The sequence below is a fragment of the Lycium ferocissimum genome, chromosome 6 (genome assembly GCF_029784015.1).
Source record: "Lycium ferocissimum isolate CSIRO_LF1 chromosome 6, AGI_CSIRO_Lferr_CH_V1, whole genome shotgun sequence".
Lineage (NCBI taxonomy): Eukaryota > Viridiplantae > Streptophyta > Magnoliopsida > Solanales > Solanaceae > Lycium > Lycium ferocissimum.
This window is the reverse complement of record NC_081347.1, coordinates 7,735,484-7,751,493: the sequence shown is the minus strand read 5'-3', so window position 1 is coordinate 7,751,493 and position 16,010 is coordinate 7,735,484. Positions and strand designations below refer to the sequence as shown.

The window sequence follows — 16,010 nt, the reverse complement described above, 5'->3', positions numbered from 1 at the left end:
TTAAAATATTAAATTAATCTAATTCTAACTTCAAAAATTAATCGAACTGATTCTCTGGAAAAGGGAAACATGGCAAATTTCTATTATATATAAGTGGTTAAGGATTACGAACACAACTTCAACGACTTGTACCAAAAGTATTGCAGATTGTACTATGATATGAATTTAGCCCAATTCATTACTAAACAGACACGTAGATTCCACTTTTCTTTTTCTAATATATATTTCTACTATATATAAGTGTCCAAGAGGGACTAACACAACTACTTTTTTATCTCATGTGGACATATGTTATAGTACTGAATATTTATTCTCTTCTCATGTATATACGTATGCACTTCAATTTTAATTCTCCGACGCATTTATTTCCTCCGTGCACTTTTACTTATTCATTTTTTTAACTTTTCACTTTCTTTAAGACAGACTTTTCACGTTCTTTAAGACATTGCACCAAAAGCTATATAAATTGTACACTTTAACCAACTACTTTTTTATCCCCCGTGGACATATGTCATGGTACTGAATATTTATTCTCTTCTCATGTATACACATATGCACTTGAATTTTAATTCTCCGACACATTTATTTCCTCCGTGCACTTTTACTTGTTCACTTTTGACTTTTCACGTTCTTTAAGAATTAATAAATGAAGTACTCCCTCCGTCCCATATTATTTGGTCATATTAGTAAAAATATATGTCCAAATTACTTGTTCGTTTACAAAACCAAGATAAAATTAATTAAATCTTTCTCATCTTACCCTCTCCGTCCCATATTACTTGGCTACTGAATATTTATTCTCTTTCCATGTATACACGTATGCACTTCAATTTTAATTCTCCGACACATTTATTTCCTCCGTGCACTTTCACTTGTTCGCTTTTGACTTTTCACGTTCTTTAAGAATTAATAAATGAAGCACTCCCTCCGTCCCATATTACTTGGCCACATTACTAAACTACTTTTTTATCCCTACGTGGACATATGTCATAGTACTGAATATTTATTCTCTTCTCATGTATACACGTATGCACTTCAATTTTAATTCTCCGACACATATTTATTTCCTCCGTGCACTTTTACTTGTTCACTTTTGACTTTTCACATTCTTTAAGAATTAATAAATGAAGTACTCCCTCTGTCCTATATTACTTGGCCACATTACTATAAATATATGTCCAAATTACTTGTTCATTTACAAAATCAAGATAAAATTAATTAAATCTTTCCCATCTTACCCTTAGTAATAAATATTCTTGAAAATAGTCAATTTTGATTAGAATGTATTTATTGGAGAGAGATAGGGGTAAGATAATAAAATATATCTTTTATTTATGATTTCTTAAGGGGCGTGCAAAAGGGAAAGTGGGGTAGGAGGGAGTATATATTTTACCATAATATTCATATTTATTTGTGTAGGTGTCAATAGCCTTAGAAAATGATTTGAAAATAAGTAATTAATGTGAAGGGTAAAATTAATAATAAGAAGAAAAATTTCTTTCTCTTGATATGTTAACGTGGACAAGTAAAAATGAACGGAGGGAGTGGCTTTTATCCTTATTTTCCTTCTTTGTCAATACTTTAAACGTGAAGAACGGAGGAACAATAGAAATGTAAATTTGTACCAAAAGTTATATAAATTGTACACTTTACCCACTACTTTTTTATCCTACTTGGACATATGTCATAGTGCTGCAGCTTCTCATGTATACATGTATGCACTTCAATTTTAATTCTCCTACACATATTTATTCCCTCCATGTACTTTTATTTGTCCACTTTTGACTTTTCATGTTCTTTAAGAATTAATAAATGAAGTATATATTTTATCATAATATCCATATTTATTAGTGTATAGTCTCAATAGCCTTTGAAAATGAGTAATTAATGTGAGGGATAAAATACTAAGAAGAAAAATTTCTTTTTCTTGATATGTTAACGTGGACAAGTAAAAGTGAAGGGAGGGAGGGAGTGATTTTTATCCCCGTTTTCCTTCTTTGTGAATACCTTACTTACTTTACTCTCCTTTGCATTCTCTTATTATTGTTTCTTTACATTTATAAAATGCATTACTTTATATTTTCATTTCGAAATTGAAATTTGGTGATTTACGATATAACATAATCTTTCTAATTTTGATTTCTTTGTAACAATTCTTTTGATCTATAATTGTTAATATAAAAAATTATAATGTAACTAATTTACCCCTTACTAACATATTTTTTAATTAATTTAATAAAAATATTTTATTAGCTTTGCTTTTAAAAAAAATTCAATATATACAACAATGGTTCTTATGTTTGGATCTGAACAGTTAGTTAATTGAGATGGATATCAACCCGTCGGTATACATATAAGATATTAAAGAATTTAAAAGAAAAAATCTAGAATCAAAATATTAATTTTCGCTCATATTCTTATTAATTTTCTTTTTCACATCGATGAACAACTTTCATTGTCATGACAATGAGAAAAAAGTCAGACTCTTTCCATCTCAAAAACTTAATTCCGTCATATGTTTTTAATTTTTAAACTCCATTTTTTAATTATAACTAAAGTGATGGTACATAAAATACATTTTGTATATGTTGCTATATATAATAACAATTAGAATGTTTTTAAAAATTATTTATAAAATACAAATTTTAAAGACTGACTAATTAAAGTGAATATACATGTTCGGTTCGTGCATCGCACGAGCATGTTTTGCTAGTTAATCAGATAAGTACCATTTAGCAATTTTCTAGTGAAGGTGTTCAACTTTGCCTGGTGATATTTGGAACAATGTATCTTTGTCAACATCACCTATTTGCCTTTGGAGGGTTTTGGACCTACTACTACTCTTTCCTACCGATGTTCGTTAAGTATATTTAGCTGTTCTTAAATGTCCACGTTCAAACCCTCTCCACCATTGAATAGTCCTTCACTTTTGTTTTCTTTTTTGGATTTTTTGTAGTATATTCTCTTCTCAAAAGTCAGACCCTTAATTAATTATCAGCCTCCATAAAGTTATTATTCTTTTATAGGGAAAAATGAGAGACAGTTGTATGATTAATAAAATGAGAAAAGAATCAAATTTGTCGATATATATTATCCGAATCAGTTTGGTCGATATATATTATCCGAATCAGTTTTATCCTCCATCTAACTTTTAGTACATATATTCTTTTCTTAGCAAATCGTTTAGTATTTGTTCTTATCATTGGTAAAGCCAATTGTGAAATGAGTGAATTACATATCAAATTTATACGTCAATTTTTTACTATAGTTTAAACTTGTCCTTAAATTGAAGCTTGCGTTAGGGTTAAAGGGCAAAAGAAGACTTCTTTAATTTGTAATGGCAAAAGTAATACTCCTTCCGTCATAATTTATGTAGTAGCATTCGGATTTCAAGAGGCAATTTTTTTTTTCTTGACTGCAATTTTTTTATATGCCTTTTAAATATTTTTAATTGTTAATTATTGTGACTTATATTACTTTTTACGTAGTTTTCAAATATGTAAATTTTATTCAAAAAACGTTCAAGAATTTATGTTCGAATACATAAACGTATAATAATGTTACGCAGTACCGGACACTGTGTAGGAAAAAAAAAATATAATAACGCTACACAATTTTGATACTGATTTTCCTTTTAATAAAATTACTATCCGTAACGGCATGCGTCAAATGCCAAGCTGTTCCTTCTGCTAAACATCTAGACGAGTCTTGTTCCTTGCCTCATGAAATTAATTGACTTTAATTAATTTTCAAAAACGAAAATATTTTGGTGGGTGTGATAGGCCACGACAGAAAGAGGAAAAAAAAAGAAAAAAAAGGAGGAAATATAGTGGCTTGACTCCAACTTGAATTTGTAGAATATAACATAATTGCTCTATGCCCCCATGAACAGTCAAATCTAACAAAATAGTTATTGTTTTCCCTAAAGTGGATAACTATTGAATTTGTATGCGGTGCTAAGGATATGCGGTTTGATTTGACACAATATTGAATTACGTGACAAACAATGAAATAGAATGAAATATAACATATCCGACCGCGATGAGTATCAATCGGCCTTGGGCACTGAGAACCGAGGTCTATCCACTGCGGTCGGATAATGAACAATGAACAATGGTGAAAACTTAGAAAAGATGAATGAACTCTGATGATTATATTGCCTGCTTAGTACACGGGTGTGTGTCCAAAAAGTGGCTGAAAATAAATGAGGGCCTCCTCTTTATATCGTAGAGGAGTCCTGACTTTAGTACAAATCTAAATACGACACAAAATTCCTCAATAACTGATGGCGAGATCGGTGCCGAAATATCCGGCTGGTGGCGGATATTTCGGTCTCCCCATTATGGTGATTAACTGCATTCTCATCGTGTCTCGGTATCTCATTCCAATTTGAGCTCGGAACCCGGGACCTGATGTGATCGGTCCGACCCCAACCGAACCTAGCTTCTATGTCGGGAAACCGAGGATATCCATGCCCTCAGTTTTACCCGTATAAAGTTATGTAGCATTTTCAAATAAGATATCAATATGAAATCACTCTGAATATTTTTAAAAGGTTATATATAAATGAATCAAGTTAAACTCTCCATTGTAAAAAAGTTGAAACTCCGTAACATTATTTGGATCGATCTCACACATGTAGCAAATGCATGATGGTATTTTTTTTTTTTTTTTTGGGAAAACCGAAGAAACTTTATAAAAGCAGGAAAGTAAAATAGTTTATTAAAACGGTGATAGACTAAACGATGTTATCTAAATAATTTTTATTCAACAACGGTACAACAAATAAAGGAGGAACACACCACAAAAAAAAAAAAAAAAAAAAAAAGTTTCTGTCATAGCTAGCTCGTGAGGTATGTTTGAGCTTTCATAACTGGCTAGATGGTGCACTATTATATTGGCTTTCACGATATATGTGTTGTATTGGAGGGTTCTCCGTAACATCCAATGGTTAAACCAATATATGATGTAATTGGTTATAAGTTTAAGTAACTAATTTTGGTGGTATCACAAAGATTCACAGACAAATGATGACAAATTCAAACGTAATTGCATCTTTCATCTCAATTAACAGTTTGACATGACATTTTTTTTTTTCTAAATAAATGTAAGCTTCATTCATTTTTCTTTTTCTTTTTTTGTTGCTTTAAGGACCTATTAGTTAGGCTACACAAGAAGATATAACAGATAAAGTGATTGAGTTGTTTAGTTGATTCCAAAAGAACTCATAAAAAACATGCCACCTAACATTAAAGACAACCAGAATATTTTTTTTAAAAAAATAAAGTGAAGTTAGTGTTATTTCTCAAAAATACTTTAAATCAGTAAAATATCCTCACAACAAAAATGGTCTTAATCCACGTGTAATTAAATTATTGGAAGCTGCATGAAAGTTCCCTGCAAGCTACAACAACTTTAAAAAATAAACTCAACAACCCAAAGCATTTTTCACTCCAGCGAATATTCGTGCTATGCACGTGATACACTCTTTTCACCCAACCACCTTATCAAATGACCAATTTACCCTTCCATTAATCGGAATCAACGGTAGACCGTCACCGTTTAAGGTTAATATCGTCAATTCGTTATTGTACTTTGGGAACAGCGGTCAGAAGACTCAAACCGCACGGCCGAGGTGACCAACCTCGAATCATATGTGAGCAGATACCTCAGCAAGCAGCATGCTTATATGGGTCCCACCAAAACTTTCTCTCTCTAAAAATCCCTCATTTTTTTGAGGTCATTGTCACTTATGCCCTTATTTTGTGTTGTTTAATTTTTGTCCGTCAATTTTTTTTTTTTGTGAGGTATAAATTTATACTTTTACATCATAATATCTCACAAGTTATATTTCGCACCATTAAAAAACTTATGGATACTATGCATAAGATTAAGGAAAAATAACAGTCTATATCTATTTGGAAAAAATATTTACCCAAAATGACTTATATTTTTAATATTAGCCAGAATGACTCTTTTATACATTATTATACACTTTTATATAAGGTTGAAACATTATTTATATCGTGTGTACAAATACCACTGTAAAAAAAATAAAAGTTGACTATATAGATGTAAATTAAAAATATAACAACATGAATGTAGTATTTTATGATAAAATTATCCCTAATATTAATTGCTAAAGGCGAAAATTAAATACCAGCCCATTTGAAGGACAATTCGTGCAATTTGTACCATTTTTTTTTATCATTGTTTCTCACACTAAAAATGTTGGTTTAAGTTTCGCCGTCACCACTCAAAACAATGAATTTTCTTCATCTCCTTCTCCTATAATAAAACAGCGACTCTATCTTCTCAACAAGAGTCACCTAAATCAACAAAAATGAACGCCCAATTTAGCTTATAAAGCTAAATTATATCCAATAATCTGAAAAATTATTCATTCAATTCGGTGATGCTTGGAGTATTCTGTGCACGTCCTAAGCCTTGGCTCTTTGCATCACTCTGTTTATCTCACGCCCACGGCTCAGCGCCATCGGGCTATAGCAGACTCATTACTAGTCCTACAAAATCAGTATTAGTCGGATTAGATCAGTTACAGAGTCGACATCATTCTAGTCATTGTGTTATTGGAGCATCTTTAAATCGAGGTGGTGCTGCCTCAATATGGCATGCGATTCTACCTGCTGGGAGGAGAAATAAGGATGTAAAGCGGCGTAATAATAATAATAACAATAATAATACGGTGTTTCATCATCACCATCATTATGAGCTTGCTAAGAAAGGTGAAGGGTCTTGGAATGTGGCTTGGGATTCTAGACCAGCGAGATGGTTACATAATCCTGATTCTGCTTGGCTATTGTTTGGTGTTTGCTCGTGTTTAGCAGCGCCATCTATTGATCTGCAGGACGTCAATTCTGATGTAGCTGTTTCGACTGATAAGAAGTCTGTAAATTTAGATGACGGTGATCAGAACTCTGCTAACTATAGAGTCACTGGTACAATTTTTTTTTTCATGACATATGTTCATTATACTATTTTTGTTTTATTATTCAAAGATATCAATTGCTGAATTTGTATTTATCATTCTGTGTGAAAAATGGATATAAATTTCAGGTAAGTTGATGAGGATGAGTGTGAATTAGAGGAGTGCATTATTTGGATTGAATTGAAAAACTAATTTGGAATAATGAAATTAGGGATTTGGCTCAGTTTTCGGGTGACTAAGTAGGTGTTTGGTCATAAATTCCAAATATTTTTGACAAAGTTGGAATTTATGAAATTGGAGTTGTGTTTGGTTCTACTTTTTAAAAAGGAGAGAAGAGATTACTTTATTTGAAATTTATGAAGATGGAGTTGGAAAAACGCGTTTGGAGCACTTTTCCAAATTTGGAATTTTGGAAATTTTATAACCAAACACTGATTTGAAATAAAGTGAAAAAGTATCCGAAATAGAAGAAGTTAATAACTCTCATGGCTAAACGACTCCTAAGTTTCAAGTTGTTTGGAGAATTGACAAATTGAATGGTGACTGTAACAGGGGTTCCGGCGGATGGGAGATGTCTATTTAGAGCGATAGCACACATGGCTTGTTTGAGAAATGGGGAGGAAGCACCTGATGAGAATCGACAGAGAGAACTTGCTGATGAATTAAGAGCTCAGGTATTTTCATTTTCTATCCCTTTTGGTTTGTGTATTAAAGATATAGATATTGGAAACAATTTGAAATATTTAATTTTTCCATTGCACAGGTTGTTGACGAGCTGTTAAAGAGGCGAAAAGAAGCTGAATGGTATATCTTTGTTTACGGCTTTCATACTTGTATTTGTTTCCTTCTCGATATGCAGTGCCAAATGTTTATGATTATGTGTTATTTTCATGTTACGTAGGTTTATTGAAGGGGATTTTGATGCATACGTAAAAAGAATTGAAAAGCCATATGTGTGGGGAGGTGAACCAGAGCTACTAATGGCTTCTCATGTTCTCAAGTGAGTGATGTTTTTGTTTCATGGTTGATCATTTCATCACTATTCATTTATATAACCAACTAAATATGTTTTTGGGTGTTGATGTTGTGAAATTCACGAGAAAGGCAGTAATGCTATTATGAGAAAATTGACAAGGAAAAGAAACTAAGCTCTCGTCGGGGAGGAGAAAAGAGTTAAAGCACATTAAATTCTGATTCTAGGCAAGGTTTATAATATAAGATAGAATCACATGGCTGGTTTGCTCTTAACAATCTCATTTCTGCTGTGGGATAATGAAAGAAGGTTCATTTATGGTAATTAAGATTTGTTAGTTATCACCATTGACATCCACTTTACTCTTGTTACTTTCAAGTCAATCAAGTAGGACAATTGCTTGAACTTTCATGGAACCATTTTGTTAATGTACTATGTTAATTTCTCACTTCATGACACTGGTTAAGGCTGTGATTCTAGAATATGTTGTCAATTTTGTTGATACATTTCCTAATTTTTGGTTGCAGGTCCTCGATTTCTGTCTATATGGTAGATAGAAGCTCTGGCAGTTTAATCAATATATCAAATTATGGCGAAGAATATAGGAAGGAGGGGGAGAGTCCGATTAATGTCCTGTTTCATGGTTATGGTCACTATGACATATTGGAGACAATTTCAAAGAAGGTTCACCAGAAATTAGAAGAATAAAAGCAGGGTATGATGCCCTTAGAGACATAGTCTTGATTAAATTTTCATAAAAGGTAGTTAGCAACGACGATCAATTTAAATTGATAAGAAGTTCAGTTATCCCATTAACAAACATCTTCTTTCAGGTGCAGTCAATTTGTTGAGATGACGTTTTCCTAAAAAGCTTGTTTTAATTTTGTAGATTCTCTTGTTGCCTTGTCCAGGATGTTAGTTGAAGAAATTAGAGTCAGTCCTCAGTATTTATTAATTACCTGATAATTCTGGATGTACTTGGAGTTTGGCTCCAGACTGAATGTTGATTTATTAATAATGTGCAGCAATGGAAATATGACACTGAATTCTCTGAATGTTGTGAATGAATCCGTGTTTATCAAGTGATCACTGGATGGATTATGGATTTGTGTGTGCTGTCTGGATCTGCTTACATTAGTGGACTTGTTCCGGAGGGAGCTGTTGGCTAGTTAAGCTTCTCTCTTAAACAAACTTCTCCCAAATAGTTCCATTGTTTCTAGTCTATGGCCTTTGTGATCTCCCTATATCCAGGGGCGGAATTAGGTGGATGCAAAGGGGTTCAATTAAACCTCCTTCGTCAACAAATTATACTGTGTAAGTAGGGAATAAATCGTGGAATCCCCTTGACATACAGGAAGATTCTAGCCTACTGACAGAGGTGGTTCAAGAATTACTTTATTTTACAATTTTAAATCTCTGTTGTGACATTATATGGTTTTCAAATCACCTTGTTAGAATTTCTGGCTCCGCCACTGGTTATACGTGACTGCTCGGAATTTCAGTTTAGTTTGTGTTTCTTGATTGGTTCCATCTCTTTATCTCTTTCTCATAAGAGTCCAGCAGTTTCTCTTGACTTCATGACATTGAACCATTTTGCTAGACATAGAGGGTTCTGATTTTCTTCAATAGATTAATCTTAATTCCTCCAGAGATGCTGTTTCACTGTTGTTGAAATGTTTTTCTTTTATTTTGCTGATAAAAATTGTCTGGAGGAATTGGAGAAGTCCCAAAAAATGAAGTGCAAGAGGTGTGTTCTTCATGCAGTCAAATTTCTCTATAATGGTGTCGTTTTCCTGGATATTGTTTGAATGCTATAGCGAAATGCTACTATGGAGAACATATAATATAACATAACTTTAAAATCGCTTCCAAAGGAAACTTGGCTGTTATGGTTAATGTTGTTACAGACGATGAATGTTATAGACAGGTCTGATTGTATTTGAAACTGCAGATTCCTTGAGTGCTGATAAACATGTGGCTATCTAATTGCTGCTGCATTTCAGCATTTTGCTTGAATAGCTGCTGGAATTTTGATTGGGACTGCGTTTGCGTTTATCAGTAGGACCTTGGATTTCTTTTTACCAGTTAAATGTATGAATAGACTGTAGTCTATAGTCTCTCTATGAAATTAATCACTTATTGGAATTCTCCTGTTTAGAGTTTAATATGTACATTAGCAAGAAAATTTGATGAGTCTACAGCATAGTACAGAAGGAACTAAAATGCTTACCATATATCTTTTGTATAAAAAAACAACCAATCCTTTTGGCACTTCACAATTCTTATGACTTACTCATCGACTAATACACATAAAGAACGAAAAAGAAAAATACAAATGAAGCATGCACTTAGCTGCTTTTACACATTGGTATAAAAGAATTTCAAGCTAATATTCATAATTTTACAAAGTAATACTCCTAACTTCAATCCAAGTTTGCACCAAAAAAGAAGTCCCCAATTCGAATTAAGAATTGGGAACAAACACACCAACATAGCCAAAACCAATGACGAAAAAAGCAATAGCTTGGAGGAAGAGGTATACATGGAACCTAGTCTTCCCAAAAGAAAAGTCGTACCACCCACAAAACAGTAGGTACAACCCGACGCAAAGCTCAAGAACATGTACCCTGCCATGTTAAACAATATAGTAAGTTAGTTCTACCAACAGTTCAATTCCAAAACCTCTATTTCCTCTCTCTCTTTTTTTTTCACTTAAAGATTTTGGAGAAGTTGTACCTTTCTCCAACTCGAAAACGAATTTTCTTGGGTGCTTTTGAGCCTTTTTTGGTCTTAAGAGCATCTCCGAGTTTCTCTGTCACAATCCATTCATTGGCTCTTCCTGACTCAAACAGGCCAATGAACGTTGCTTTCGTCCGATGGAGGGACATTACATTCTCAAATAGGATCCAATAAACCACCAATTGCATTGATCTGAATAAACTCAATACACATAAATAAGAAAGAAACAAAGAATGAACTAAATACATGCCGATACAAGATAAAAGTTTTCTTTTTTACTCTACCTTGCAGAGCCAAGTATATTGAGAATAGTAATAGCTGATGGAACATATATAGTTCCCCATCTAGGCACTTGAACTTCAGGAAAGAAAACAGTGGCAGGTATAACAACACAATACAAGATGAATGTCACGGCGTGTGCAATGATCTTTCGGACAAAGAAGAAGCTGTAAATCAGATAAAATTTCTTCCATACAGAAACTTTCTGCAATGATCAAAAACCAAATTATAACCATCTTTTAGTTGTTAGAAGTTTTCCATTGTCATGTTAAGTGAATCTCGAACAAGAAGGGATTGTTTGAAGTATACCATGTTAGTTGCAATTTCCATTGCCATTTTTCTGAAAAGATTAGCAGGTCCACAAGACCATCTGTGTTGCTGATTGCGATAGGCCTTGAAGGTGCTTGGCAATTCACTTTTCACCTAACAGGGTAAAAGAAGAAGAAATTTTTAATTCTAACCCATGTTGCTAGTTGGATTCTCCAAAAATGTTGCCGCGCTTGTGTCCGATCTGAATACACTACTTTTTGAGGATCCGACACGCATGTATCTGACATTTTTGTAGAGTTTGAGCATCATAGGTAACAACAATGTTGGATGTAGAACCATCATTTCACTTCCACTATCTTGAGATATTCTTCATATCGATGAGATAAAAAGAACATCCCTTGACCCTTTACCGTCTATCCTTCAATTTCAATTTTAAAATCCAATCTTTTGTTTACCTAATACTGTCACTTTTTACAACAGATTATATGGGCTTTTTCCATTTTTGGCCTGTTGATCGAAATTAATTACAGGCGTTTGCCAAAATATACAAAACATATACACTGACTGTGTATATTATATGTATATTACATATATGTATATGGTATGCATATTTGTATTTAATATACAAAACCTATACATTTGATGACTATTATTCTTTTGAGCGATCCAAAAAGGTAATTATTCCTTGAAATATATTGATAGTACAAAAAATTATGTACGTTGTTTGTGTATTTTAAGTTAAATCCTTTTAGCAGATATGTGTGATTGTACCTTAACGTCCCCAACATAAACAAACTTCCAGCCATTGAGACCAGCTCGGACTGCTAGATCCATGTCTTCCACAGTTGTTCTGTCTTTCCATCCTCCTGCCTCATTAAGAGCTGACATTCTCCAAACACCAGCAGTGCCTGCAACATTCAAATTATCCATTTTCTATTAACAAATTCTCAAGCAAATGAGACTTTGCAAAGTAGCATAACCGAAGTGCTAACATTTGGTGTCTCCTTGAACATATACTAATAACTGTACGTATATTTATTTCTCTATTATGTGGCAACTTCATATTGCATTAGAATTGGAAGTAAAAGGACAGGCAGATGTACAAAGCATCCCACGTTCACGCAGCATTCAGGGAAGGGTCGTATCCCAGGGCGGTGTGATGTAGGTAGTCTATCCTGACGCAATTATCAGTGGTTGATTCCTCAATGTTAAGCTATTTGTATCTAATTGTAATTGTTATGCTCGGAATAATCTACTTGTGACAACGGTGACAACAACAACATCAATAATAATAATAATAATAATATCTTGGCTGATTTCTTTTACAAAACCAGTATTTTTGGGTGTGGATAGCCCTACCATTGAAGCCAAAAAATGTATGGGCTGCAGATCCAACTTCTTGCTCCACTGTGAAATGATAACCAAATGACATTTCTTGCATTTTTGTCAACAAGCACTCTTCAGCGTTCACTGCAAAACGAGCATTATTTTTATGGAAAGAAGCTCTTGTTTAACAATTTTTACATGAAATTTTACTGAGCTTTAACTGATAAATTTCTGTGAGAGAAAAACCAAAGTGTTATTGAGTAGGTTATTTCATATGGGCATGGCTGGAAAGTTTGATTTGGTCTATGATTACTAAAGATGAATTTGACTAACGTCAAACTTAGTAATAAAGATGAATTTGACTAATGTCAATCTTTAAGGACCATCCAAGTCTTGAATTTCCCCCAAGCTAATTATGTGCAACTAACCAGTTATTTTTTCTCTATTTCACAAATTATCAAGGTCACGCATTCTAAAATGGAAATTCAAAAAAGCCAAGATGCCACATTTGAATTGGACAAATGACTTACAGCAATTTTTGAACGCCTTCGCGGGTACACCAGACACATTTCTCATGTCAAAAGGGCTGAACAATTTATATATATACACCCATAAAAGATAGTTATCCTATTTGATTAGTATAATTAATTTACCTCCTGAGCTTGGTGCACTAAGTTTTACGGCCTCCGACTAAGCTCGAGGTCGAGAAGGGTTGTACAATAGACCATATTGGGTTTATGCATTTGTACGTAACCATAATATTATAAGTCAAAATAAATAGTTAAAGTGGAGGATATTTCTATAGCTTGAACCTGTGATTTCTTGATCACACATAAAGAAAAGGCGATTACCTTCGATTTCTTTGTTTGCACCAAGGCTCCAAGAAATCGGCTGGCGCATCAAAGATGGCCACATATTGAAGCTTCACATAAGGGGCTTCATTTGATACCCACTCTTGCTGCTAAAAAAAATTACTTATTATACATGTATATTACAAGTCAAATTAAATAGTACTAAAGTGCATGATAAATATAAGGGTTGAATCTCCTTGACTTGAAACACAAGCGTGATATAGTCTATTTTTTAAAAAGTTGAATCCTCTTAATGAAATCTCTGTCTCCACCACTGGCTCCTTCACTCTTGCTTTTATTTGTTTCGCGTTCTCATAAAGAAAAGGAAATTAGAGATATTTACCAAATTCCCAACGAGCTTGAACGAGTGCGATTTCTTTGTTGTGTACAAGAAAAGGGATGGCGCGATCCAAGAAATCGGGCTCAGGTTGAAAATCAGCATCAAAGATGGCCACATATTCACACAGCTTCACATAACTGTGCTTCATTCCTTCTCTCAGAGCTCCAGCTTTGTACCCTTTCCTGTTGCCTCTTATCTCATACTTTATGTTAACTCCTTTGCTTGCCCATCTCCTGCACTCTTGCTGCACCAAAGCCTGTTGTTTTATCACAGTAAGTTCAACAATTAAATTAGGATACAGTGTAAAAATATCGACGCTGATAGTGTGTTTTAACTTGTTATAGCAGGTTAGGTGCTTTATTTTCTGTGTTTCCAATCTCAGTAATTATGGTCAGGTACTGTCAGTATATAGAAACTAAAATGGAAGCCTGGAGGCAATGGTAAAATTGTCTTCATGTAAACTATAGATGATGACGCCCGGTATAACGATTTCTTAAGGAATCACTTTACATAATATCCTTTGGGGTGCAGTCAACCTTTCTGGACCCTACATGCACACTAAAAGGGATACTTTCATGCACCGAGGCTGGAGCCTTTTTTAAAAGCCTTTTTTGTCGGTATATAACAGTTAAAATCTTGTTTTTATTTGTTACATAAAATTTCCATTCCAGTAATTTCATTAAGAAGAAGATCATTGTTTAGTACTTCTTTTTCTAGTAATAGGCTGTGCTAATTTTGGTAATTACTAGTACAATTTTGTGGACTTTCCACTTGTACAAGTTCCAATTTTAACTAGTAGAAATGATGACAGTCACATTTATTTTGTTGGTAGATTTAGAAGGTAATATTGGACCTTAATTGCAGGGTCAGTAGAATCATCAAGGACTTGGATAAAGATTCTATCTGCTGGCCATGAAAGGTTACAGGCAGCTTCAATGGACAATTGGTACACCTGCAGAGTAACAATTCATCAAAGAACACATAAGATTTCAGCAATTTTAAAATATAGAGCAATTAACCTAAATACCCGCCCATCCAACCACTTACACTAAAAATAGTCTCTACGGATGTATAATTTGTGTATAACCGTATTTTTATCCGGCCTGCTATTTTGTAAAGATCCCTTTAATACCAGCCATATACTAAAAGTGCAGCTAAAAAATATGCTTATAAAATGAGCACCTCTTTTTCATTGTACATTGGTATTTGCACTAAGACCACAGGATAGGAAGAATTTCCCAGCTCCAAATCACTCTTCATTGGCTCCCATTTGTAATTTTTCTCTGGTTTTCTCCTAAACAACTTTATAAAAGCTATGGCAATCCCCATGTAAAGCCTCTCCACAAATAACATAAATGATAAGGCCAAGCAAACAAACAACACTATTCTTAACAATGGCACAACCAAAGCAGCTCTAGTTTGCTGCCAAATGAACCCAACATGGCTAGTAATGCCACTATGAGCATTCAACAAAGCCTGGGAGGAAGAGAAAACCACGTCCATAAGGAAGACGATTTGTCGACAGAACCAAAATGAATTGTCGTCGTGCAAGAGGTAATAAAAGAGTTAACAACGTCGAGAATGAAACTTATGATCTTTTAGTTGAGTGCACCTTCACTTGAGCTAATTCTAGCTTTTCAGCGGAGGCGGCAAAGATTAAGAACCAGGAGAAGGTGCTATAAATGAGTGAGAGTGAATTTAATTTGTGTAAGAATATAAAATGTTTGCTTTAATGAAAGAACACCAATGAAATATGCAATTCGTGCTTTAGGTTTGAGTGGGAAGAAGCCTTTGATTTTTGCTTCTATGCCAAGCAAAAGTTGACTAAGAAGAAAGAAATTAACAAGAGCTTGAAATTAGTATCTCTGTTTTTTACTTTGGATGAAGGCTTTCAGAAAGAACTAACCCCACATGCAGAATTATAATGATCATTCAACCAAACTAAAACAATATATATACAAGTATGCTTCTAATTGGTTTTGTTAAAGCTAGGAACTTTCTCTCTTCTTTAAATTTGATGGATAAAGACTCAAAGCCTCATGTATTGTATAAGCAAAAAAAAAAAAGGGGAAATTCTTTATTAGTCCCTCCATTTCGATATACGTGGTGTAGATTGATTGGATACGAAGTTTTAAAATACTTTTAAAATTTATAATTTTAAACATGGCATGAGATTTTTGTGGATACAAAGTACAGGGTCAGGATTTTCACTAAGACTATTCAAAACATTAAAAAAGTAAACACAGGAAGAAGCCAAAATGATTATACATGTAATATATACAC

The 16,010-nt window shown here is 33.6% G+C and overlaps 2 protein-coding genes across 10 annotated transcripts; one reads left to right on the top strand and one right to left on the bottom strand.

Annotated features, from left to right (window-relative positions):
- Positions 1 to 6,224: 6,224 nt before the first annotated feature.
- On the top strand, positions 6,225 to 8,977 carry LOC132059150 (uncharacterized). 8 transcript variants are annotated; one of them, XR_009415510.1, is made up of 7 exons: positions 6,225 to 6,959; positions 7,502 to 7,623; positions 7,713 to 7,753; positions 7,851 to 7,949; positions 8,450 to 8,637; positions 8,812 to 8,866; positions 8,948 to 8,977. XR_009415510.1 is itself a non-coding variant. In XM_059451675.1 (6 exons), the coding sequence occupies exons 1-5, from the start codon at positions 6,416 to 6,418 to the stop codon at positions 8,628 to 8,630; spliced, it is 987 nt and encodes a 328-aa protein (XP_059307658.1). In that variant the 5' UTR covers positions 6,225 to 6,415; the 3' UTR covers positions 8,631 to 8,637; positions 8,948 to 8,977. The 8 variants fall into 8 exon arrangements, 3 of the variants coding, with proteins under 3 accessions (XP_059307658.1, XP_059307657.1, XP_059307655.1); XR_009415508.1 differs by having other exon boundaries at positions 8,450 to 8,683; XR_009415509.1 differs by lacking the exon at positions 8,812 to 8,866 and having other exon boundaries at positions 8,450 to 8,683.
- Positions 8,978 to 10,128: 1,151 nt separating this feature from the next.
- Positions 10,129 to 15,741, bottom strand: LOC132059149 (glucomannan 4-beta-mannosyltransferase 9-like). 2 transcript variants are annotated; one of them, XM_059451670.1, is made up of 9 exons: positions 14,910 to 15,740; positions 14,581 to 14,679; positions 13,731 to 13,983; positions 12,570 to 12,680; positions 11,982 to 12,118; positions 11,250 to 11,363; positions 10,946 to 11,145; positions 10,659 to 10,853; positions 10,129 to 10,549 (listed from the first exon to the last, which is right to left on the bottom strand). In XM_059451670.1, exons 1-9 carry the CDS (start codon positions 15,228 to 15,230, stop codon positions 10,387 to 10,389), a joined length of 1,593 nt encoding a protein of 530 aa, XP_059307653.1. In that variant the 5' UTR covers positions 15,231 to 15,740; the 3' UTR covers positions 10,129 to 10,386. The 2 variants fall into 2 exon arrangements, with proteins under 2 accessions (XP_059307653.1, XP_059307654.1); XM_059451671.1 differs by lacking the exon at positions 12,570 to 12,680 and having other exon boundaries at positions 14,910 to 15,741.
- Positions 15,742 to 16,010: the final 269 nt, after the last annotated feature.

Bases quoted from the DNA above. Each gene is read 5' to 3' on its own strand.
- LOC132059149 (XM_059451670.1), bottom strand. From the start codon at position 15,230: ATGGACGTGGTTTTCTCTTCCTCCCAGGCTTTGTTGAATGCTCATAGT. The intron at 11,146-11,249 runs GTATACTTCAAA...TGATCATTGCAG, and splicing joins TGGAAATTGCAACTAACATG to AAAGTTTCTGTATGGAAGAA. The intron at 10,550-10,658 runs GTACAACTTCTC...TTAACATGGCAG, and splicing joins CGTTTTCGAGTTGGAGAAAG to GGTACATGTTCTTGAGCTTT.
- LOC132059150 (XM_059451675.1), top strand. From the start codon at position 6,416: ATGCTTGGAGTATTCTGTGCACGTCCTAAGCCTTGGCTCTTTGCATCA. The intron at 6,960-7,501 runs GTACAATTTTTT...TGACTGTAACAG, and splicing joins TGCTAACTATAGAGTCACTG to GGGTTCCGGCGGATGGGAGA. The intron at 7,754-7,850 runs GTATATCTTTGT...CATGTTACGTAG, and splicing joins AGGCGAAAAGAAGCTGAATG to GTTTATTGAAGGGGATTTTG.